The 24890-nt window shown below is 44.2% G+C and overlaps 3 protein-coding genes and 1 long non-coding RNA gene across 10 annotated transcripts in view; 2 read left to right on the top strand and 2 right to left on the bottom strand.

Moving 5' to 3' along the window:
- LOC108151727 (protein alan shepard) overlaps window positions 1-24890 on the bottom strand; it is a 158625-nt gene that overhangs the window by 96493 nt on the left and 37242 nt on the right. The gene's annotated exons all lie outside the window — the stretch shown is intronic.
- LOC108153672 lies at window positions 892-3105 on the top strand. Its single transcript, XM_017283786.2, has 2 exons — window positions 892-1189; window positions 1273-3105. The coding sequence occupies exons 1-2, from the start codon at window positions 1098-1100 to the stop codon at window positions 3011-3013; spliced, it is 1833 nt and encodes a 610-aa protein (XP_017139275.1). The 5' UTR covers window positions 892-1097; the 3' UTR covers window positions 3014-3105.
- LOC108153767 (glutamate dehydrogenase, mitochondrial-like) lies at window positions 3335-5384 on the top strand. Its single transcript, XM_017283906.2, has 3 exons — window positions 3335-4507; window positions 4564-4968; window positions 5037-5384. Exons 1-3 carry the CDS (start codon window positions 3539-3541, stop codon window positions 5250-5252), a joined length of 1590 nt encoding a protein of 529 aa, XP_017139395.1. The 5' UTR covers window positions 3335-3538; the 3' UTR covers window positions 5253-5384.
- On the bottom strand, window positions 6515-23719 carry LOC117186390. Its single transcript, XR_004471481.1, has 3 exons — window positions 22222-23719; window positions 21482-21805; window positions 6515-7331 (listed from the first exon to the last, which is right to left on the bottom strand). It is a non-coding gene; the product is annotated as an uncharacterized LOC117186390 (long non-coding RNA).

Genomic DNA, 24890 nt, shown 5'->3' with positions numbered 1-24890 from the left:
AGTCGAGAAAGCAACGACTTCTGTCAGCAGGTGAGTGTCGTATGGGAAAACCCAAAGGAAAAGCTAATGAAAAGCTGCTTAAGCTTGGAGGAGATAAGTTAATGAAATGAAAGCCAAATGAAATGGGAAAATAGTTTGAGGGCGGAAACATAGGGGGCGTCTACCGAATCAAACGAAAACAGCAAACACAAAAGAACAAAAGCAAAACAAAGCAAGCACCCGATCCGTTTGTCTCTCACTGAACCCGAGTACATTTACTTTATTCGCTTGCGAGATCTCTGCCTGCTTCGCGTCTTCGGCTGAATCCGAACATGAACTCACAACGACAGAGAGAGAGCGAGCGAGCGAGCTAAGGAAATGAGCTTAGGCTAAGGCTCTCCCCCCCCCGCTCAAAGGCATTTGTTCAGAGCTTATCTCCTGAGCAAAAGCACGGGCATCGGCAGGCTTACCCTCTTTCGGGTCTGCTTTTACGCTCAGCGCTTTGACGCATTGATGAGCAAGAGAGAGAAGAACGAAGTTTGTTCTGTTACTGAGTAAAAAGAGTGCAGGCAGGCAGCTTGCGATTGACAAAACCGATTGCAAGAAAAGGAGACGCACAAGAATTACGATCGAACTTTCAGAAAGTTTTACTTAACTTTCAGTTAAACGGCAAAAAGAAAAACGAAAGAGTACGATGGAAGAGGAAAATACTCTTTTGAGGACTGCTTGGTGGAAGAGGAGCAGGCGTAGAGGTATGGGGAATGGAAAATTCGTTTCTACAGAACACAGATTTGCAGTAAATTTATCCGTTTTCAGAAAACAAACTTTGTTCGACTACATCGATACATCGGATACCCTTTAAATTCCAGTCAAACTAAACATAAAAATGTTTCACCAATCAAAGCCTATCACGAGTATTCCTACGTTTCTCCCCAACAAGTAACCTTCTGCCAAAAAGTCTATGCCTTAATAATACCCTTTAAAATCATTTCGTTTCATTCCATTTCATAGTCTCCCCGAGAAACAAACCAAACGATTGGCATTCAAATACTCGATAAATTATTTGTTGTAAAATAAACATAGATTTTTGTCTCGGATTTAAGTTTTTGTAGAAAAAAATGGCAACTAATCCCAGCCCCAGCAATAGCAAACGTGTGAAGGGTGGTGCATGCTGCGAGCCACCGCCGGCCTGTTGTCCAGAACCTCCACGGTATGTACAGGGTGCCCTCTGCCCGTCAGTGTATCTGTATCTGTATCTGTATCTGTTGTTTGTTACCCCCTCCTCCCCTCAAGAGAACGATTCTGTCATGTGCCGGAATTCAGTCCCTGCTCTGCGCAAATGTGCAAGTATTTTGGGGGCCACGATGATCCCTTCTACCCGCCGTTGGACACCAAGGAATGTGGTCGGAGTCGTCGCGGCAACTACGACAGATCCTTGGGCTATCCGATCGGTGTGGTGGCCAGCAGCAACCCGGTCAGGTCGGGCATCGCCAATCAGGAGTGTGTACGCTACGCGGGCAACCTCAAGGGCTTCGCCCACAGCTACTATACGCGACGGGACGAATGGCTGCCGGCGATGATCGACCAGGTGGTCGCCGAGGGTCAGGTGCTGTTCAGCGATTCCGAGGGCATGGAGATGGCCAATGACACGGTGAATGCCGAGGTCTACGACGAGAATGAGCAGCGGGTGACGCGCCACTTCAAGATCAACGACTTCGAGTTCGCCATCGAACTGGAGCCGTCCATCGAGATGCCCGACTATCCGAATATCATCTCGAATCTGCGCCGGATCATGCGCGCCTTCTTCAAGCACGTGAAGTACGGCCTCTTCTGGACACCCAACTGGTATCTGCTGATCTGGAAGGAGAAGGGCGTTTGGATGGTCCTCGATCTCAATGGACGCGACACGGACACCCTGAAGGCGAATCAGGACAGCGGCTATCCCGTGCTGCTGGCCTTCAAGTCGCTCGACAATGTCATCTGGCTGATCAAGAAGGAGAGTAATCTCGAAAAAACCGAGAGATTCACGCTGCGGGAGATCATCGTGGTGCGCCTTGTCACTCCCGGGGGCCCCGGGATCGAGGTACGCTCCTTCGATCGCGAGCATGGCGTGCGAATGAGCGAATTTGATGTGATTGCCTCCGATTATGCGTACGTCAAATCGAATCTACATCTGACACTCAATCCGAAGGATGCCCTGCGGAATCGCAGCGCCCTCCCGGTGGCCGTGGCCTCTGCTGTCGCCTCGAAGATCGATCATCCTGCCACCTGGGACCAGAAAACCTACGACAAGGTCATGTGCTATGGCGTCAACATGTGCAAGAACTGCTGGGAGCCGTGCAACGATCTCAACCAACCGATGGACCTCGACACGTTTCCGCGGCAGATCCGCATGGGCCAGTTCGTGGCCGAGATCCTGCTCTCGCCCAACATTTTCGAGGGCTGGTGGAAGTGCGTCCCGATGTACAAGTTCAACGACTTTCATCTGATGGTGGAGAAGGCCCTCGAGGAGAACGACTACGTGATCTTTCAGATCAACAATCAGATGTACTCGCTGTGGAAGAAGGGGGACTTCATCTACCTGATGGATCCCTATCGGCACCACATTGTCGGACGCATACTGGAGGAGGGCGAGGATCCTAAGAGCGCCTCGGTGCGGATGTTCGGCAACATCGATCGCCTGCTGAGTGTCTTCCATCAGGTACTGCTGGAGTCGAATCGGTCGGCCATCTTTCACATCCACGGCCTGAAGATCCGCAACATCACCGAGTGCCCGCCGGGCACGGCACCGGCCCTCCTGCCCGCCGACCAGGAAGTGGACGTGGCCTCGCTCAACGAGAACATCCGCTTCGATGAGAACTACGACAAGTGTCTGGAAGAGCTGGGCGACATCAGTGACTACGAGGAGGATCTGGCCTCCGAGATCGAGCCCATTGTCGAGATTAGCTCCTCGGAGGAGATGGTCGAGGAGGAGGAGGGCGGCGAGGGCGAAGGCGGTGGCGGTGGCGAGGGGGACGAGGACGACGAGGATTAGGATAAGAAATTATTTGTAAAACATTTTGATGCCTAAATTTCAGATATCAGAGGTTATCGCGGCTATCGATAATAAAAGCTAAATAAATCAAAGGAACCTTTTGTTATCGATTATTAAAAAATGAATTAAATCTTTGGCAGACATTTCTATCGTTTAGATCGATCATTAGATCGTTTCGATTATCGAACATTTTATCAAAAATAATATTGAATTTATTGTTTATCGATATTTGTATCGAAAAGAAAAACTTTAATACCGCTGTAGTATATTTTATCAATAAAAACATAAAAATCGTTGGAATACCTGGCTATCGATTCACAAAAACAATTATTTCTTTGAATGTATACTTATCGATAGCAAAAACAGAACAAACATTGCCCTACATCGATAGCAGAGAGATTCAAATGCCATGGCATATGTTGAAGCTCATTTGATGCCTAAATCCCATAGCTATCGATAGTTTGTAATGGAAACACTTGTGCTTTGATCCTTCCTTCAATAGAACACGAAATAAATGCCATAAAAATGCTTCGAAAGCTGCGTAAATATCCTCGAGATTTCACGAAGATCAGCGTTCAGCCATGGCATCGACGGCTGCACAAGATCCCCGAGCATTTGCAGAAGGTGGAGACCGAAAAGGATCCCGAATTCTCGTCGATGGTCATGTACTACTACCACAAGGCCGCCCAGCTGCTGGAGAAGGAACTGATCCGCCAGATGGACGTGTACTCGTACATGACGGCCGAACAGAAGTCGCAGCGAGTGGAGGGGATCCTGCTGAGGATCGGGAGTGTGAACACCGCCCTGGAGGTGAACTTCAGCATCAAGCGGCAGGATAGGTACGAGGTGATCACAGGGTATCGGGCCCATCATTCACTGCATCGACTGCCCCTCAAGGGTGGCATTCGCTATGCCACAGACGTGACCGGCAGCGAAGTGAAGGCCCTGGCCGCCATCATGTCCTTCAAGTGCGCCTGCGTGAACATCCCCTTTGGGGGCTCCAAGGGCGGCATTTGCATCGATCCCAAGCGATATTCCTTCGACGAGCTGCAGACCATCACCCGCCGCTACACGATGGAGCTCCTCAAGCGCAACATGATCGGTCCTGGCGTGGATGTCCCTGCCCCGGATGTGAACACCAGTGGCCGGGAGATGGCCTGGATGGAGGATCAGTACAGCAAGACCTTCGGCTTCAAGGACATCAGCGCCAAGGCCATTGTCACGGGGAAGCCGCTCAACTTGGGCGGCGTCCGCGGACGGGAGTCTGCCACGGGACGAGGCGTCTGGAAATCTGCGGACATCTTTCTGCAGGACAAGGACTGGATGGATCAATTGGGCTGGCAGACAGGCTGGAAGGACAAACGGATTGTCGTCCAGGGATTCGGCAACGTGGGCTCCTTTGCCTCCAAATTCGCCTTCGAAGCGGGCGCGAAAATTGTGGGCATCAAGGAGTCGGATGTTTCGCTCACGAACCCCGAGGGCATCGACATTGAAGTGAGTTCTGAATCCTTAAAGCTGGAGTTTTCCCACGATATCTGTCCATTCCCCAGGATCTTATGGCCTATAAAGGCGAAAAAGGTAGCCTCAAAGGTTACCCCAAGGCGGGGGAATCGAAGGAGGATCTTCTGCTCGCCGATTGTGAGATTTTGATACCGTGTGCCACACAAAAGGTCATCACCAGCGAGAATGCCAAGGACATCAAGGCAAAGTTCATACTGGAGGGCGCCAATGGTCCGACGACTCCGGCCGCGGAGAAGATCCTCATCGATCGTGGGGTTCTCATCCTTCCCGATATGTTCTGCAATGCCGGCGGCGTGACGGTCTCCTATTTCGAGTATCTGAAGAACATCAATCATGTGTCCTACGGCCGGATGAGTGCCAAACGGATCTCTCAGACCATCAATGCCCTGTTCGATTCGATTAACGAGTCGCTCAGTAAATGCGACATCAAATGTGTGAGTTTTTGTACACAGAATTATCCAGATATATTCCCTTGAACTGTCACGATATGTTATCCATCCAGCCACACATTGAACCCAGCGAGCGACTGAAACGCTTTCGTGATGCCCGCGAGGAGGATATTATCGATGCTGCCCTTCAAACTGTCATGGAAATGTCCGCTCTGGGCATCAAGAAGACTGCCATTAAATTCAATATCCGCAAAGATCTACGAACGGCCGCCTATATCTGGTCCACCCTGAAGATATTCCAGGTGATGGATGGTTCGGGAATGTGGTAACCCCCTTGATATATTGCTATCGATAAGCAACACTATTTAAATCGTAGTAACACATTTTAATCGATAAAAAAGAAATAAATAAATCTAAGGAATGATTGAAAAAACTGAATAAATCAAGGGAGTAAGAAGACTAAATAAAAAATAAATAAATCAATTGAATTCATTGTTATCGATAAGAAAAACAACAAACATAAATCTTTGTTTTACATTGTTATCGATCAAAAATAAAGGAATAGGGAATGCATGTTTATAATTCATTTCTATCGAGTGAAGCATTGTTATCGATAAACCATAAAAATACTGTATAATCGATCATAAAAACTGAATAAATCAAATTTATTCTTATCGATTGGAAATACAAAATAAATCGTTTGATTACATTGTTATCGGTCATCGAGACACACTGAAAACTTTTCTAAATCCATGCGATAAAATGGTATTCCTTTAAAGAATTTATATCTTATAACTTTTCCATATCTAAATTTGTATCCGCCCCTTCCTTCAGTTGCCACATTTTGTTAACAAGCGAAACACTAAAAAAATCATGTAAGTGAGAGGAAAAACAGAGAGCGAGAGGTGGAAAGCCGGGCCAAAGCATAGGAGAAAAGGAGACAGAGACAGAGGAATGCCCCTCCTGCCAGGGGACAAAAACATTTTGAATTAAATGTCACGTTTTGCTGGGCGTAAAGTCGCTTGTTCCATCGTGCAACAAACAATGAGCGGCAACAACGAGAACGACGACACCGACAACTGACTGAAGGCGACTAAAATAGTAGTAGCATCGCATCCAAGAATTCGTTCGGGGGTGCTGTGGGACGGCGAGGGGACAGTATGGGTATTGCCACCTTGCACGACAAGCGTAGGGCGTGGTCCACGTATGTCATTAAAAGTAGCACCCGGAACAACAACAACAACGAAAATAGAATACCAGAGAAAAAGTTCAACAAAAACAATGCGAAAGGTAGAAGCATTAGATACACTGCCACACACAGATACAAGGTTTTATAGGGTTTTTTTTGGAGATATATATTGTTCCTGGGGCTTCCCTGTAAAGATACATGGAGTTATAGCGGGTACAATCTTGGGAAACGATTTCAATTAGAATTCTCCGTGTCTTCTTCTAGACTAAATACTTATCTGCCATCTTGTTGGATCCGTTTCGATCCCATTCGTTTGATCGGATATGCTGGATCGGTTTTGTCCTCAACTTCGGGCTGGGGCTCGGCCTCGATCGTTTTGATTGAAACATCAATCGATTGTTGGCTCCCGAGTTTCCCTTTCGGCATGCCCCTTCGAAGGGTACAGAAAACTCGTACCCATGCGCTTGTTAGTGGATGCTGAAGGGCCTGCTGTTGCTGTCTGTCTGTCTGTCTGTTTGGGCCCCTCCTCTCTCCACAGGAGCAGCGTACCACAGGAGAGACATCAGTCACTTAGGCAGCGAGGGGGCTGCCACTGCCACTGCCACTGGCACTGCCTCTCCTTCTCGTACACGTTCTGTGGCACATCCTCTGCTGGAGCTCCACCCCTCCACCACACCTGTGATTATTTGCTTGGCTGACAACATTGTTATTGCTGTTGGAGCAGCGGCAGCAGCCGAAGGAGAGCAAAAGAAGGACATACATATCCCAGAGACAAGTCGCTTTATTTTCTTGTCGCCTGAACGTTTTTTGAATGTGTCGCCGCCAAAGTGACATTTCACAAAAGTCGACAGCGCGAAATTAATGGAAATTTAAGAAATTGCATTTTGCGACACTTGAGAGAGCGCGAAACGCAGGGGGGAGCATGGAGCCAGGGGGAAAGGGCACTCTGACAATGCGGTCGGTTCTCCCTTTCGTCTCTCTCTCTCACTCTCACTCTCTGTCCCCCGAAAGGCACAATGGAGAGACCAACATTTTAACCCCTTTTTGAGTGCTTCCAAATTTATTCTTTTTTTCTTTTTTCTGTGCTTACCAACGGCATTTCCCTGATTTTTCATAATGAAAATTCCCCTTTAATACCAGCGCATTCGTACCTCTTTTTTTTTGTGCAATTTGTAATTAAATTATTGATTTTTTGCCGCTTGCAACATAAAAAACTTACCTGAAAAGAGATAGAGAGAGAGAGAAAAAAAAGTAGCATGAGAAATCATTTCTTTTCTTTTATTCATAAATATTTGATTTTTTATTATAATAAAAAGTATTCACTCAAATACAATTAAAATTTCATCAACTGAACAATCAAAGGCGTGGAAATATAAAAATTTATATACATAATATATTAATGATTTTTTTTCTGTTTGAAAATGGCATTAATTTTTAATTTTGCGTGTAAATATCGCACGTTGCGGCATTGTCGGCAAATTGTTGGCGCAATTAATTTGTAGTTTGTGCCACACCCATTTCCACGGACCATGTCCTGCCCGTCCTGTGGTAATTAAACTGCAACCAACCACGCCCATGCCACACACGGGGGCGGCCTCGTGTGTCAGCAACAGCCGGGCATTCAACAAACAAACAAAAAAAAAACAAAAACAGAAAGAAAACCTAGGAAAAGATAAAAAAAAAACAAAACAAAGACAATAAAGGTGGCTCTATAGTCAGGATGACGACTATAGGAATACCCCTCGAAGGCTCTCTAGCTCTCGAAAAATTAACCCAAAAGAGAATCAAATATTCCAATTATTTATATTTTTTTTTTTAAATTTCTGGCCATATTTTCTTTATTTTTTATATATTTATTTGATTCATGAGAATTGCAGAATTATTAAACAAATATATTTCCTTTTTTTCGTATGTTCTATTTTTTGTAGTTCTTTTTAGACATTCGGCTAGGAATTTCTAGACTTTTCACAAATAAATCATACTCTTTTTATTCTACTAATAGCTGGGTAGCAGGCTACAGCGTAATGGACACAGGACCCACTGCACCTGCCACGGACACGGACACAGACACAAGCACAGATGTACATACATATATGTATATTTATATATAGAAAAGGTAAAAAGGGAGGGGTGAAAGAGAGAGGGTTACAGTACGGGGGCAGAGGGATGGAAGAGCTTGTCGCAATTTTCTCCCTAAGTGCACATGATAAATTAATGATTGAAGGCTCTCACATGGGGGCGACTGGGGAGAGGAGTGGAGTGGAGTGGAGTGCAGTGGAGCCCGTGTCTACTATGACAAAGTGATTAATTGTCAGAATGCGGCAGAAAGAGGGTAAGGGAAAGAGGTGGAGGTGGGGGTAGAGCCTAAAGAGAGAGAGGGGGGCAAAACAAAAACAGCTGTAACTAGAACAACCGTCAAACCTATCGACCCCACGAGACAGGAGGACACGAGGTAATTTGTCCCTTCACTCCTCTCTCTTTCTCTCTCTCATCTACCTTTCTCCCTCCTTGGTAGGAGAAGGGCAGTCTTCGGGCTGACTTCTGACTTTTCGAAAAGTCAAAGCCGACGACGCTCGTTAGACATTCCATATGTGAACTTTTTGACTAATTGATTGGGCAACTTTTCTGCCCCACCCCCGCCCAGAATGGGGTGGACCCAGAGGTGGAAATATGTACAATATACCCCATAATTGCTGAACGTTTAATTTGGCTTCGAGTGACATATGAGAAGTACTTCCAGGGGATACCAGGGAAACGATTAAGTGTGGGAAAAATTCCAAGAAAATATTACGTATACGCAGTGCAGGGAAACAAAGAAAACGAAAACGAAAACGATTTCTTTGATTAAATCTCACAAAATTAAATACAACATTTAGCTACGAAAAAGCTACACTTAAGCCAGCAGATAAATTGCAGTCCATTGAAACGTAATTGCTTTCAACTATATGTATAATTTTCCACCCAAAAAAAGAAGGAAAGGAAAGAAGGAAAAAACATTAGAAACCCCGAAGCCACAGCCCGAAAATCCGAAAAACCAAAAATTAACACTAACTGACAGTGACAGGGACACGGGACAGGGGACAGGGACAGTAACAATGTGTAAACAGTTGTTACATGCAAATGCCCCCCTCCTCCCCGCAGCTGTGCAACTGTGCAACAAATGTGTGCAACTTTGACAGCAACCAACAGAAGCAGAACCAGAAACAGAAACAGAATATATGCAAAATGGAAAATGGCAACCGAAATGGAAACTACAACAAAACTTTGCGTTTTAACCAGCCCCTCAAAGCCCACCCCCTCCTGCGTCCGGAACAAAATCAAAGTGCAAACCAAAAAGTTTTGGGCCAAAAACTTGAACACCCTTTTGGCCACATTTTCTATCCTGAAGGGAATTTTTTATACGACCAAATGCACATGCAATTCGAAGGCCAGAGGGAAAACCCATTGAAAAATAAAGCATTTAAGAGACTTCTGCGAATATTATGTGGAAAACAATTGGTTGGGGCCGATTAGGGGCCTCAGAGGCTCCTCAGATCCTGCCTCGACCATCACCATTGCCTATATAGAGCCTATTGCCCTGGAAATAAATCAACTATGCGAGTATTTTCATGTGCCGCATATTCTCGTCAAAAGTGCCAGCGATCTTCACTGCTGATAAGAATCGGCAAACCAAATAAATATTAAAAAGAAGATGCAAAGAGAGAGACGGGGGGGTGGGCAATGCCGGCACGGACATGCAGGCTCACGAACGAAATATTCTACAGAAAAACCCGAGAGCCTACGATCTCGCTATCTCGTTCTGCCCGTCAGGTCTTATGCACGAGTCGCTCTCTCGCGATGGCGCGCTCTCTCGGTTCACCTACGCTGCCGCCCACAGTCTTCGTCGCCTTCGTCTTCGCCGTCGCCTTCGCAAAACTGTGCAAAGCTGTTGTTGCATTTTACATGGGTTTTTGTCGGTCGATCGCTCTCTCGCTCTCTCTCTCTCTCTGGCAGATAAAATGGAGAGTGAGCGGAGAAATACAGCAGGTGAGGAGAGCAGGGGACACAATCCAAGGGAGTACAGCTATTCGGCTGTGTGTTTATGCCGACTTATCTCAGGAATTGCAAATGCAAATAGCAAATCGATTCCTTGGATTCCTGCAACGTAAACAAGCGGCCTATCAACTATCATAGACGCCGCCTACCCGCTGGCCGACGCTGGCTTCTGAGGTCTGGCATTGAATATCCTCATAAAATTCATAGAATAAAATTCATTTCAAAGAAATTAAATTTTTTATGCATGAAATTCTTGTTTGTTTTAATTTAAAGTTTGATCAACAATGCAGTTGTTTTTATTGAAGCTTTTTGTGTGGGATAAAAAGGAGTAGAAGGAGAGCGGGGGCTGATGTGTTGGGGGGGGGGAGTGGAATCCCAGCTAATATGCAAATATTTGCTTTAACCTGCGGACACAACGGAAAGGAGAGAAAGAGAGAGAGAGAGATGCAGCATGGAGAAAAATGCAATAGAGACCAGAAAAAAACGAGGGGGAACGTTGCGAGTTGCTGCTGCGACCGCAACTCTACATTTATACCCGATACCAAGTCAGTATGACTACATTGAGCGACAATGAGTGCCTGCGGGAGAGACAGAAAACGTGTCTGAACATGTCGTCGGGCGCTGCCTAGCCATATAGCCTTTTGGCTATAAAAATGATCCGATCTGATCTGGTCGTTTTCTATGATTGTGCGTTTTTAATTTTTTTGTATCTTCAATATAGTGGATGCCACAGATTTTCGTTCTTTGTGGGGCGCAAGGGGGTGGGGCGAAATTTTGAAATACTCTTGTGCAGCTGCGATATCACAGGAGTGCGGATCAAAAATTTGGTTGCTCTAGCTTTTATAGTCTCTGAGATCTAGGCGCTCACTTTTTTCAATAGGCAAAACCGACCATGAAACGTGTGTGTTAGAGAGAGACAGAGCTAGCTGCTGATCGAGAATATACATTAATGCTTTATGGGGTCGGAAACGCTTCCTTCTGGACGTTCACCGCAAATCTAAGATACCCCTAAACTCCATTTGAGTATCGGGTATGAAAATCTAGGGGGAAAAAAACAAGAAATAATAACAGCAAGGATTTGCATGCATGTGTGTGTGTGTGTGTGTGTGTGGCAGCTAAAACAAAACTCTCTTCTAGAGCTGCTTTTCGTCTCTACCATGCCACACTTTGTGGCATAACCATAACAAGAGGCAACATCGTCAGGCGATTGTCCTTTGGCCATGGCGCCCCTCCCCCTATCCCGCCATCCTTTTTGTGGCATGTCAATCCACCCTCCCTGCTCCCCCACCACCCCCCCTCGCCCATGTCCCACCATCCCCTTTCACAGTTAACGGTATTTGCATGTAATTAAATTTTCCACTCGACAAATGCAAACTGCAGCTGGTTTTCCTCCTATTTGCACAGCGGGACGGCGAGACGGTACGCCGACGACGACGACGACGAGTACTACTAGAACTCTATGCGCCACAGAATGGGGCATTGTCGCCTGCCCCCTGCTGCTGCTGGTTGCCTCTTCTCTGTTTGCTGTTCCGTTCCTCTCCTCCATTGCACCTGCTACTTCTCTCTCTCTCTCTCTCGGTTGTTGTTTTTTTTTTGTCAATCATCTGCCGTGTGGCAGGTGGCAGGTGGCAGGTCCTTCTACATCAGCATTGGTTCGAGAAATTTGTCAATTAAGTTGGTAATTGCCACAAAATGATGCCAAATGAATGGCGGGGAGGGGGGAAAGAAAAGAGGAAGGAGGAAAGACTTCCAGGGAGAATCGATAGAGCCATAGATTCATCTTGTTGTCATGTTTCTATGGCTACTGGTCCCTAAATTGTGGATTTTAAAGAGATCCTTATCTAGGATCCTTTGTTACGTTCTGAGCACAGGAACCCGTAAGATGGTATTTTCAAGATTAATTCTATCGAAAGAATGCAAATTCGAATAATCCTATATCGCTATAGCCTACAATCGATCCCTAAAGTTTCGGCCAGCTTTTCATACATATATTTTCGATTAACCTTTGACCCGCTCCTTCGTCTGTGTGTGGAGGGAAAATACAATTTTCAATTATCGAATCGAGAGATCTGTCTCCCCGTCTCTCCGTTTCCCCAACCACGGAAAACCCAACACAAATGCAAATCAATTTCAGGAGCAAGGCAATCAACTCGAAATAGAGAGAACAAGTGGGAAAATGTATGGAAAAGCAGTGGGGAAACCCCTCCCTCCCCGCCCACCGTACGAAACAATGCCGGAGAGAGAAAAACAGGCAATAAAAATAAGCCAAAAATATAAACAACAATTGGTAACCGCAAAAAGCAGCAGCAAAACACATTCCACACACACACACACAGAGAAACACGCGCGCACAACAAGAGCATGTGGCAGCCACAAAAGCAGAGGCAGGGGAGTGGTCCGAGGCACGAGGCAGGATTGAAGGCACCGTCAACATTTGGCCATTTTGGCGAATGAACTTTTTATGAGGCCAAAAGGAAAACGGGGCCAAAAACGTAGCACACCAGCAGCACCAGCAGCACCAGCAGCGGCAGAAAGCTAATCTAAGCTAAACAATTTTCCTTCCATCTTCTTGGCCAGCAATTTAATGCTGCCTCAGCGAAAGAGAGCGGGAGAGAGAAAGAGAGGGGGAGAAGGTCTTGGGGCAGTGAATCGAATTCAATTCCCAGCAAAAATCAAACGAAAAGAGCAAAAAAAAAAAAAATTCTATTCAACCAAATTGTTGCAAGCGCATAATAAAAGCCGCAACGAGGGGCAGGCAGGCGGGCAGAAACAAAGAACATGAAAAATATTCCATATATAATGGAAAACCCGAATGGGAAATGCTCTACTGAAGACGGGAAAACCTGAGAAGACCGAAGACATTGGCAGCAAAAGCAAATTGTAGATGGGAAAATTTTGAAAAATCAAGAAAAAGTACAACAAAAAAATAGTTAAACCCTAAGAAAAATACAAAATATTAATAAACATAAATAAAATATATGAATGAATTATTAATAATAATCACAAAAATCATAATCATACAAAAAAATAAATATTAAATAAAAAATAAATATTAAATAAAAAATAAATATTAAATAAAAAATAAATATAAAAAAAAAAAAATATTAAAAGAAAATCAAAACATATAAATAAAATTAATAAAACAAAATATATGTTTATAAAACATTTCTTACATTAACACAAATATATAACAAAACTTAATATAAAAATCTACAGAAGAAAATTAATAATAAAAACAAAATGTTATATGTTTTATTATAACTTTTTAATCAAGACAAAAAAAATTAAATAAAAATCTTTGGCAAATGTAAATTAATAGGTACGACTTTCTCGTTAAAAATTTAGAAAAATGGTTTCCAATAAAAATTAAAAAAAATAATAATCAAAAATTTTTTGCGTTGTTTCAAGAAAACCAAAGCACTCCCAAATCCCAGAAGAGCATCCAAAAAATGTGTGAGGGCATAAAGAAGAGTTTCTTCTCTCTTTTGCTGTGAGTGGCAGCTGTGGCAGCACTTCTTGCAACACCCACCCCGCCCGTCCAAGCCACAACACACATTCCCATACACAGATACACAGATATGCACACACTTAATGAATAAGGTGTAGAAAGAAATGTAAACAGATACTTAACCTCCAGCGAAGAAAGAAAGGCTGCAAATGAAATAAAAATCAACACAAGTGGCAGAAGGCAGAAGGAAGGAGGAAGGAGGAGTGGCACGCACACACACGCACAGAGTGAGAGACAGGGAGAGAGGGAGAGGGAGATGTGTACAAAGCCAAAGCTAAATGAAATAAAGGAAAATGTAGGCAAATAATACAAGGGAAAACCAGCTAAGCGCTTTTCCACAAAACAGAACCCCAAAAGCCAAAGCCACGAGGCAAAACCCCAGCCGAAGACCAGCCAAAAGGTGTGTATCTTTGTATCTGTATCTGTATCTGGTACAGCAGGTACAAGAGTGTGTATCTGTATCTCTTCACCCTCCCGCTCCACCCACTCTCTACCTTGTATCTACCTGTAACCACACATGTGTCTACCTTTTTCCTACATACTTGGTCCGTAATTAAGTGCATGGCTGGAAAGCTTCGCCAAAGTCACGTAATTCTATTTAAGATTATTTAATATATAAAAAAAAAAGTCAAGAAAAAACGGCACACACACAAAGTACAAATTACAGAGCACAGAGCGTACAGAGAGTACAGTTAATTAACATTTTCCATGGCTCGTCGTCGTCTCACACACGGCGTATGAGTAATGTCCGAGCACTGCTGCAACATCGAGTGGAAAGGGGGGCCAGGGGCTGGGGCAGGGGCAGGTTTTCATTTCATTCGTGTTTTCTGTGTGTGTGTGTGTGTGTGTGTGTGTCTGCTACACACACAAAACGAGTTTAAATTAATTACAAAATATATTTAAATAAATTTAAAAAAAAACCAAAATAAACCAAGCAACAAATGAAAGAAAATTGCAAAAAAAAAATAAATTAAAAATATATAAAAAACCGTGACGCGACCCTAAGATACCCTCAGGATACTTGGATGTAAGAATTAGCTGTGCAAAGGGGAAAACAGAGGAAGAACGGCTAAGCCACAGTGGAAGAGAGTTGGCAAAAGGCAGAGGAATATTTTCGCCGATTCCGATTGAAGCCAGATGCTCGTATTTCTCTATGATTTGTATATTTTCGGAACGGAAAGGCATCGCACTTGATGCCCCTTGACTTCGTGAGGAACAAACATTAATATATTTAAATATCCAAAGGGTACAATACAAATGTTCTTCTTCGGTGTTCCGTATGGGAATTATCTCAGCCATAAATAACAATTATCTTTATACAGGTATCGCATATATCGCATATATTCCAGGTCTAAGCCAAAACGGAACTGCGGAAAATGCGGTGAAAAAATTCCATTCCATATCAATGTCAAATCTTACATTTTTCGACACCCATAATTTATTCTTGCATAAAAAACTATTGAAATTAAATGATATAAAATATAATTTCTGGAGAGAGAGAGAGAGAGAGAAAAAAACATTACATGCGAAAACCAAATGAAAAATATGCAAATTTAATTTTAAACGAAATAATACATTTTAGTGTTTTTTTTGTTTGTCGGTGTGGCTTTTGAGGCGGGGGTGTGAGGGGGTTGGGTTGGGTTAACCGCAGAAAAGCCAAATGGCAATTTATCTGCATAAAATATATAAATATTTAATGGAGAAAATGTCACCGGAACGTAGCGTCCATGCGGCCTTTCCCTTTGGCGGTGGCATGGGCTGGGAAATTGTCATTCGAGGCACCATTCGTCCACAGCAGAAGGAATGCCAGTCAATGCGAAGCCAAAACAATGCCAAATGGGCCAGGCCAACAAGTCGGCGGCCAAGTCAAGCGACAAGTTGACCAAAAACTTGACCAACTTTGAGGCACGCGAAGGAGGTGGCCAAACGGGGTGTGGCTACCGTGCAACGGGCCTGATGGAGGGGCCCTAAATCCATCAAGGTATTGCCTCTCTTTGATTGGCAAATTTCTAAAAATATCTTGTATCTGTATCTGAATGTGTCTATTGGTTTGTTTGCCACTCGATTGCGGCCTTAGACTCTTCCACTTGTTAAGTCTCTCTATTCCGCAGACGAGTTTTGAGCTGCATTCCCCCGCCATGCGTCTGCGTCTGCCCCATCGACACGACTCGACTCGAGTGGGTTGGAGGAGAGAAGAAGAGTTGGTTGAACGTTCAAGTTGCATCGTCGGACGTTTGTGCACCTCTTCAGGCCTTAATTTAGAACGTGGAACGGTGCGCGCCAAGGGAAAGGGGGCCCTGGAGTGGGAATCTGTGGAAATTCATTAGACAATATGTATTTATGATAGCAGATCGATTTTCATGGGAAGTTTGGAGAGTCGAGTCCTCATTTTTTCCTATGTCCTGCAGGATATTTGCCAGGAATTAATTTTGAATATTATTTGAGTATTTATTCACTCAGATACATCTTTTTCTTGTATGGTAATTGTTCCATTTTCCATAGAAAATCATCATTTTGGGCGTTTATTCTTTAAAAAAAAGAATAAATATGGAAAATTCTGTTGAGATGGATACTGAAAGATCATAGATATATTATAAAGATGATTTGTAGATCTCTTTAAAGTGGCGATAAATGCTTCTGATCTTCATATATGTATCTTTAAGGGATCTTTAAAACATTACATGCTTAAGAATTAATTCCATAAAATTCTTTGCTGCTACTCCCCCCCTTAACGGATATACCCCGCTTATTCTAGGGTGTCTAGGGTGCGGGCAATCCACGGGTTGGATGTGCATTGCCTGCAAAAAGCAACGAAAGAAAAGATAGATAGACCGCCGTCTCGATAGGCAATGCAGACAGAACGACAGACAAAAGGATAGACAGACAGAAAGGCAAACCGAAAGCTGGCTGCAACGAGCGAAAGAAAGAGAGAGAGAGAGGGGAAGAGAGGGAGGGGAAGAGGGGTATCCACAGAAGACAGTAGTAGACGACGGTAGACACAGGTTTTGCTGTGCCGCCGGAGGGAGGGGGCTGCAGTGCGGTGCCGAGGCAATGAGCGTATAAAACAAATTGCATATCGTTGCAGAGTAGGCTCCTCCAACCCTTCCTCCCCCCCCCTCCACCACACACCCTCTCGTTGCAATAAAATAAATGAAAATGCTCTTTGGAAAAAGCATTTTCAAGTGCATTTTGCTGTTGGATGATGGACTTTCCAGAGGGGCCGACGGAGTGAAGCAAAGTGGAGTGGAGTGCAGGGGAGGGTAGACCCCCAGACAGTTGTCTATTTAAACAGTCTGCAAAGTAGGGGGTATCCAGGGTGGTGCAACAATAGGGAGAGAGAGGGAGAGATGGGGGGGGGGGGGGCCGCAGTCAGCGAGGCATGCAATTGTTTTAGGCCTTAAATAACTGTATTTGGCTATCGTGTTCGTACGGTACCCGCTTTTTTTTTTGTTTTGTTTTGTTTTTGGGCGCTAAGTGGGGGGCAGGGCAGGGGCACACACACACACACACACACACACACACACACACACACAAATTGCACATGCAAAATGTTATGTGGCATGTAATTGATGTCATTTTGTATCCACGGAATGTGCGCATTCAGAAGACATGCCATATGGACATTGATCGTGCCCCCCCCCCTCCCCCACCCCCCCCCCCCATCTCCTTTGTGATTTATGGTTCGTTAACTCCCCTCCCTCCCTCTCTCTCTGTCTGTGTCTCTCGTTTTGGGGGCACAACCTTTTATAAGGTGACAATGGAATAAGTGGCTTGATGTTCGTGGCATGGGGATGCGTATAGCGCGATTATAACGGAAATTGATGAGGGCTATTATGGTTTATAATTATGACAGGCAGACGGGTGGGGAGGGGGGGTACATTCCAGCTGGTGGGTGGTCGACACAGCGAGCCACCAAAAGTGGTAAATGCCTCAAATTGTACGAGTATATGGCCGTGTGGGGCTGCGGGGCTGTTTGACTGTGTGTGTGTGGTTGCATGGGTGGCTGGCCAAGTGTTCGTGTGGCGGCCACTGATTTATGCAAGTTTTCCCGGTTATAGGCGAAAGAGTGGGGTTTTTTTTTAAAGCCGTAGACGCGAGCAGGGTTCAAATACGTTTTTGCTTTAAAACAGCAACAATAAAAATTAGGAAATACAATAAAAAAAATCGTTAAAAATACCATTGTTTACAATCAGATGGATAATGTAGGATATGCACTAGATTACCTTTTTTAATTAATTAATTAATAAATATTAAAAATAAAATTAATTTTCAATGCATTTTTTATTGATTTTTTTATCAAATCTTATTGATTTGCTTCAAATATTGAAAAAGGCTAATCGATAAATTATCGATTTATTTGGCTTACGATAAACAGCCTCAAAACACACATTCGCTGAGAAAATCTGGGTATATTTTATATTTTTTATATTATATATATTATATATTTTATATATTTTATATATATTATATATTTTATATATTTAATATATTTTGTGTAGATCCATATATCGATGCTTCATCGATATATCAATTTGTATCGATGACACAAATACTTATAAACTTTCCCAAAGAAAGTCGGTAATTATCGAAATAAATATCACACAAGAAACAGGTTTATCGATCACTCGATCAAATTTTCGATATACATTGACAAATGAATCACAATCGTTTCAATCGATAAATGCCAATACAACAAACACATTCCTCAGTGTCTTGTCAAAAAATGTCCATTCATTTTTAGCTTCAATTATGATTGCCGACATTCTCCAGCAGCAAACGAAGCAATGAGCCCCCTCCTACCCCCCTCCCCACAGACTTCAAAAACAGCCCCCAACAATACAGCAACAAACATTTGGTGGGTATTTTTTGTTGTTTTTGTTGTTTTTTTTATATTTTGAATGCAACGTTTGGGGCTCCATTGCAAAAAATGAATCACGCGCATGGAATGTGAAATCAATTAAATGGAAATCCGCAGCAATAAAAAAATAGCAAAGAGAAATATCAGGAGATAGATCGAGGAGAGAGAGAGAGAGAGATAAAATACCAGACAATAAGACAGAGAGAGAGAGAGAGAGAAATGCCAGAGCGAGTCCAAACAAAGAAAAACCGAGAGCGAGAGCGGGAGAGGGAGCGGGAGCGGGAGAGGGAGAGGGAGCTTGCAGCCAGAGGAGGATGTCCGTGAGCAGGTGCATTGACTGTCAAGCTCTAAACGCATTCTTTTGTGCCGCCCCGCCCCGCCCCGCCCCGCTCTGTTGGGGCATGCCCCCCAACGGCGTTAACTGGCTTTGGCTTTGGCTTAGCCATTTCCATTCACAGACCGGGGCGATGCGATGCGATGCGATGCGAAGGCAGCTTTGGGGCTAAGCGGATGCATTAGACGCTGTTGGACCCAGCGGGGGAAAAGCATGCAAAAAAGTGAAAATCAAGGGGGGGGGGGGGGGGGGGGGGGGGAGGGAAAAACTAGTTGCAACAAAGAAGAAGAAGAAGAAGGAGACGGAGAAGCAGCAGCAGCAGCAGCGACCGATGGAAGAAGGAACAGAAAAAGTAGATCCAAAAGACGTTCCGCAAAAAGTGGGGGGGTGGGGGGTGCGGAGCGGGGTGGCAAAGACGGTGTTGCAATGTTGTTGAACCGTTAGAAAACCAAGTTTTTTCCGCTAAAAAGATACCAATAGGAATGTGTGTGTGTGCTCTCTCTCTCTCTCTCTCTCTCTGTCTATCTTTCGCTCTCTTTCTTCACTTTTGCTTGAGTTCTCTTCTGAAGCGTTTCTCTCTCTCTCTCTCATTCTCTGGAAAACAAGATTCCCCAACAATTGCCACATTAGCCACAGCTCCAGACGGTTTGTTGCAAATTCAACTTCAACACTTTGTTGGTTGATATTATGGCTGCCACATCCTCTGTCCCCCCTACCCCTACCCCTCGCCTACCTGCTGCTGCTGCTGCTGCTGCTGTCACAAAAAACAGCAGACAACTGTGCTGTGCCTCGTCATCGCTGCAACATGCCGCATGGTGTGTCTGCCGATTAGCCCGAAGGAGTGCGGGGGAGTGGGCGTGCTTTTGAGGAGGGTGCGGCAGGGCAATTACATTTGATTCGATGCGTAAGCGAATCTTCAAAACAACAAATCACAGAAGCAAAAGGAGGCGAAAAAAAGAAGGAGTTTTTAGAGAGAGAAAATGAGGTTGCTGGGTCAACAAAACGAGCCAGGAGAAAGACGAAGAGAGGGAGGGGGAGGGGCAGAAGACTCGGAAGTTGTTAAAGTTGAAAACTTTGGAACCGAAACGAAGGCTTCTCTGTGAAATGTGCGAAAAATCTAGAGATTAAAGTTGTAGATTAAAGATTAAAGACAGAGAAAACTTTAGTGGAGAAAAAGAAAATAATAAAAGAAGAATAAAAGAAGAATTTGTAGAGGAAAAGTTGGTATTAAAGTTTTTGATTGTGGTTTAAAAAAAGGTCTGAAAAGATAAAGGTCTTATATAGGTGAAAGGATTACTGTATCTGTATGGGATTACAGAACATCAGACTCGGAAGGGAAGGAAGGTACCCCTGCCGTCGTTTCCTTTCATCACTCAGATACAGATACTGCGAATCTGTAGATACATATGTATATTCCCATAGCTCTCTGTCGCTAGTGCACGGCAAATATTTATGCGGCCGTCTTTGTCTCTCTTCATTTCCACCATTTTCCCCCAAAAACCACCATAGAGGAGACCATTCGTTAGGCAAAAATATTCAAAAGTTTAGTTAGTTAGCAGACACCCCCGCGTCCCCCCCCCCCCCCCCCCCCCTCTCTATACACCACACTTCTCTAGGCTCCCGACTCTCTCGAAAGCGAGAGAGTGGTTTGTTTTTTGTGCAATTTTCCAGCATGTAATTTATTTTAATTAACTTACTTGACAAAAAGATAAACAACAAGAGAGAGGCAGAGGCAGAGACAAGAGGCAGGGGCACAGGCCGGGGCAGAGCCAGTGGCAGTGGCAGGGGCACTGTGTGGTGTTTGAAATTGCATTCATTTATTAATAATTCAATTAAAAGTACAACGAAACATTAAATTAACAACTTGATTAGCGTGCAATTCACGAAATATTTAATGGGATTACAAGGCGTGGCAAGAACGAATTTAATTTTGGGACCAACAACAGAGGTCTCGCTCTCTGTACAGTAATTGCCATAAAAATAGGAAGCATCCCCATCGAGCCGGAGCAGCAGCAAAAGTGGGAGAGGGGGGAGAGGGGGAGACACCACACCACCAGCGACAGACAAATTATGAAGCTGGCAATAAACTTCCGCACAAAATTAGCTCAACTTCCTGGCAAGCCCCAAAAGATTGGCGCCCGCCCACGACAGCGACAGCGAGAGCGATGCGACAGAGACAGCGATTGACACCCCCACGAAAAGCGATACAAAGATGTGGGAATAGATCGAGGAGAGGAGTACCCATAGGGTGATGGGTAACTGTCGAAATTCAAGCGAAAACTGTGCGTGTATGACTAGAGCTGGCAGCTATAGAACAAATTCGTTGAACAGAGTGGAAAATATCCATGGAAAAGACCCCATAGTAAACTTGGAATGCCAATAATCTAAAATGGATCATTGCTGGATCATCAATCAAGTAATTTTCTCATCCAAATATTAAAAACCTTAAAAAAGGGGAATTTACTAAATTTCTTAATAAATTTAACGATATTTATATCTTTAAAAAATATTGATAGTCTTCTAATGTTATATGTGATCCTTAAAAAAATAACTGATCTGAATATTTTCTTTAATTTTTCGCCCAAAGTTTTCCTCTATTTGCCTTTACTCTTTCCTCACCCATCATTTAATTACCTTTTATATAAACTTTTACTGGATTTTGAAGAGCCTTGAGACTCTGTTGAATGTTGTTGTTGCTGCTGCTGATAATTTTTCCTTTATTTTTAATTTTTGCGGGTTTTTCTTTTTTGGGAGTGGCCACACAAAAAAATTGTTTTTGTTTGATTTTTATTGTTTTTTTTTTTTTTGTTAAAGGTGGCAAGCCTGGCAGACAAGCACTCACGCACACACACTCGCACAGAACAGAAACACACACACAGACAAAAAAAAGTTCAACAGGAAGCGCTTTTCTCCTTTTTCTTCAAACAACAATTTGCGTTTTCTTTGGATTTAATAAAACTATAAATATAAAAAAAACCATTAGATGCGTTAGAGGGAGACAAAAAAAAAATGGGCATTAAAATTGCAAAAAAAAAACAAAAAATAAACGAAAAAAAAACAGCAACAACACAAACAAATGGCAGAGCGGCAGCAGCGACACCGACAGAGGCGGCTGAAAAAATCAATAAATTTGTCGACAACGCCGACGCCGGCGGCGAAGTTCGCAGCCGGCAAAAACAGCAGGGCAGGGGCGTCGTCAATGCAATGTGGAAGGTGGTGAACGGGGGTGCACAGACAGACGGACAAACCAACAGACAGGCAGGCAGACAAATGCCGGCTGTCATTTGTCATTTGTTTTTGTTGTTATTGTCGTTTTTGTTGCAATCAAAGTTCAAAGTTGCTTAAAAGTTCAATTCACTTTTTTGAAGGGGCACCTTTTACACCTGCTCTCTCTTTCGCTCTTTTTTTTTTGCAAATATTTTATAACAAATTGTTGTGATCTATGACTCTATCTCGCTCTTACTCTCTCGTTTGGATATATATTTAATTTTTTTTTTTGCGCGCCCGTTGGAGTTTTTGTTATTTCTCTTTTGTCTCGTGTTGTTGTTGTTGTTTTTTATTTGGGGGGGTCGATTTTCTCGTGTCGTCGGCCCGAGCAACGAAGTTCAACTAATTGCCGAACGTGCCCGCCTTTGGAGCTGAAGTCGAGGAGAGTCGAGTCCGTTGTCTGGCATCGCTGTCGCTGCTGCTGCTGCTGCTGCAGTTGGTGTCGCTCCCTCTGCTGCAGTCAGCGTAGACTGCGCCTGCTGCTGCTCTCTCAATGTAGACGACTTTGGCAAGCTTTTTACTGTTATCGTTTGCCGCTCTCTTGCATTGCAACTCCAGTGGAGTTAGGGCGAACTGCATGGAGGGAGGGGAGGGGCGGTAGAGTGGGACAGGGACAGGTTTTGCTTTTGGCTAGACAAAAGCAGATGTCGTAGAGTTGCCAGGCAGGTCTCTCTCCCTCTGACTCCCTCTTGCCGCGTGCCGCTTGTCGCTTGTCGCTTGCTCTTGCTCTGTCTCTGTCTATTGCCGGTTCGTTGCAAATATTTTGCCGGTTGCTTGCTGCTTGCTGCTGCTCGCTCTCTGTAGTTGTCTCCGCTGCTGACGTCAACGTCAACGTCAGCGCTAGACTGCAGCTGCGAAGCCTGGCTCTAGTCTCGTTTTCTGTTTTGGCTCTCCCTGTCTCTACTTTGCTCTGTTCCCCGTGTTCACTGTCTCTTGTTCGCTCTGTTCCCCGTGTTCACTGTCTCCTCTTTGCTCTGTTCTTTCATGTCTTGTCTATGCCTGGCTCTGTTCTTTCGTGCCCTGTCCCTGTCTCTTCTGTTGTGCCTGCCAGACCGAAGAAGAATCTTTTGGGTTAGACTCTCGAGATAAAGAATTACTCTATTAGAGAGAGCGCCTACATCTGTTTTGCGGTTAATCCCCCTCTCCCACGGCCATACTGCTGCAGCTTTGTTGGTTCTATTCTAGAGATAATCGTAGTACAGCGGATACATGCACACATCCATGGCAGTGTTCTGTGATGTGTGTTCGAATGGTATTCCAAAGAATAGAGAGAGAGCGAGAGAGGGAGCTGAGCTTAATGTTTCTGTGGTTTCTGCTGAAATACTGCCAACAATAAAAATCATGTTCATTTGTTGGTTTTATGCTACAGGAGATTGCAATATTAGTAGGAATGGTAGGGGATGTGCTTCAAAGAATTATGGATTTCCAGTCCATCTTAAAAAAACAATCAACATTTCAGATTTCTTGTGGTTTATCCAACATTTTCTATGAACAGTCTCAGAAATCGGAACCTTAAACTTCATCGGAGTCACATAAAAATCCACACTTCCAGGAAGAAACATCGGACCCCTCCATTGACACTCAAAGGTGATAGCTTTATGATATAATCCCCTACCCCACCACCCCCCCAAAGAAGCCAAAACTCCATTTACAACTCAAGGAATCAAATTGTATTGTACAAAGGGGCCAACAGATACCAGGGGGGCGGGGATGGCAACAGAACAGGAAACTTTTTTCTACCAGATCGCCAATTATTAACAACTTGCCAAAAGACTCCCCCCCACCCCCCCGCCTCCCTACTCCCCCTTTTAAAGGAAACCGCAAAAGGAAAATCAAGGCGATGTTGGTTTTTGGGGAGCAGCAATAAAAATCTTTAACAAGAAACAGCAACGAAACGGAAATGGTGGGCAGGGGCGTGGGGGCGTGGGGGCGTGGGGGTCGGCCGACATCGACTTATATCGGAAAAAGTTTCGAGGTTCCGCTTTTTTGTCGGCATTTCAGGAGTTTTCTGCGGTTTAATTGTAGCTCCGCTCCGCTCCCACCACCGCCGTCCACCCGCCCGGAAAACTTTGTTAGTTTTGTTGCCGAATGGGCGTTGGAATCTCTGACGGCAGTTGCAGTTGTGGCACGGCACACAAGATAGTGGAGTGGAGTGGCAGGCAGCGCTGAGGCTTCTGCTTCTGCTGCTGCTGCTGCTGCATTATTAATTAACCATGAAAACGGCTCTGAAAAGGAAAACTCTACTCATTCTCTCTCCCTCCCTCTCTGTATATCTCCTTTTCGAAAAAAAGGTTTTTGCACATGTCAACAGCAGGCGGCAAAAAGGAAATCTCTCCCTCCCTCTCTCTCTCTCTCTCTCTTGCAGAAAACTAGGAAAACTTTTTCAAAGTCTTGGCAAAAATTAATGTGCGTGTAAGCGACACAGAGAGGGGGGAGCAGGAGGCGGTCTGCGGGATAAGAAAACAGCCAAAAGGAAAGTTTCCAAAGGCAAAAACTAATCCAAAGGACAAAGGACCGAATGAAAGCCCAAACGAAACTGAAACCAAACGAAAACCTCACCAACGACTAGATAGAAACACAAAGAAACAGCAATAGCAATAATAACAGCCACTAAAAGAGAGCTAAAGTCGCTAATGGTCTCGAGAGTAACACCGACTAGGGAGTACCCTATACCCAATGCGGATTTTCGATAGGGAAACCCTAATATGTTTCCCAAATTTCATCAATTATGCAAAACATCTGCTTTTACTTGAATATGAAAGAGGAATAGGCCTTA

The sequence above is a fragment of the Drosophila miranda genome, chromosome XR, assembly GCF_003369915.1.
Source record: "Drosophila miranda strain MSH22 chromosome XR, D.miranda_PacBio2.1, whole genome shotgun sequence".
NCBI lineage: Eukaryota > Metazoa > Arthropoda > Insecta > Diptera > Drosophilidae > Drosophila > Drosophila miranda.
The sequence above is the reverse complement of the archived record's forward strand: the minus strand, read 5'-3'. Positions and strand labels throughout refer to the sequence as shown.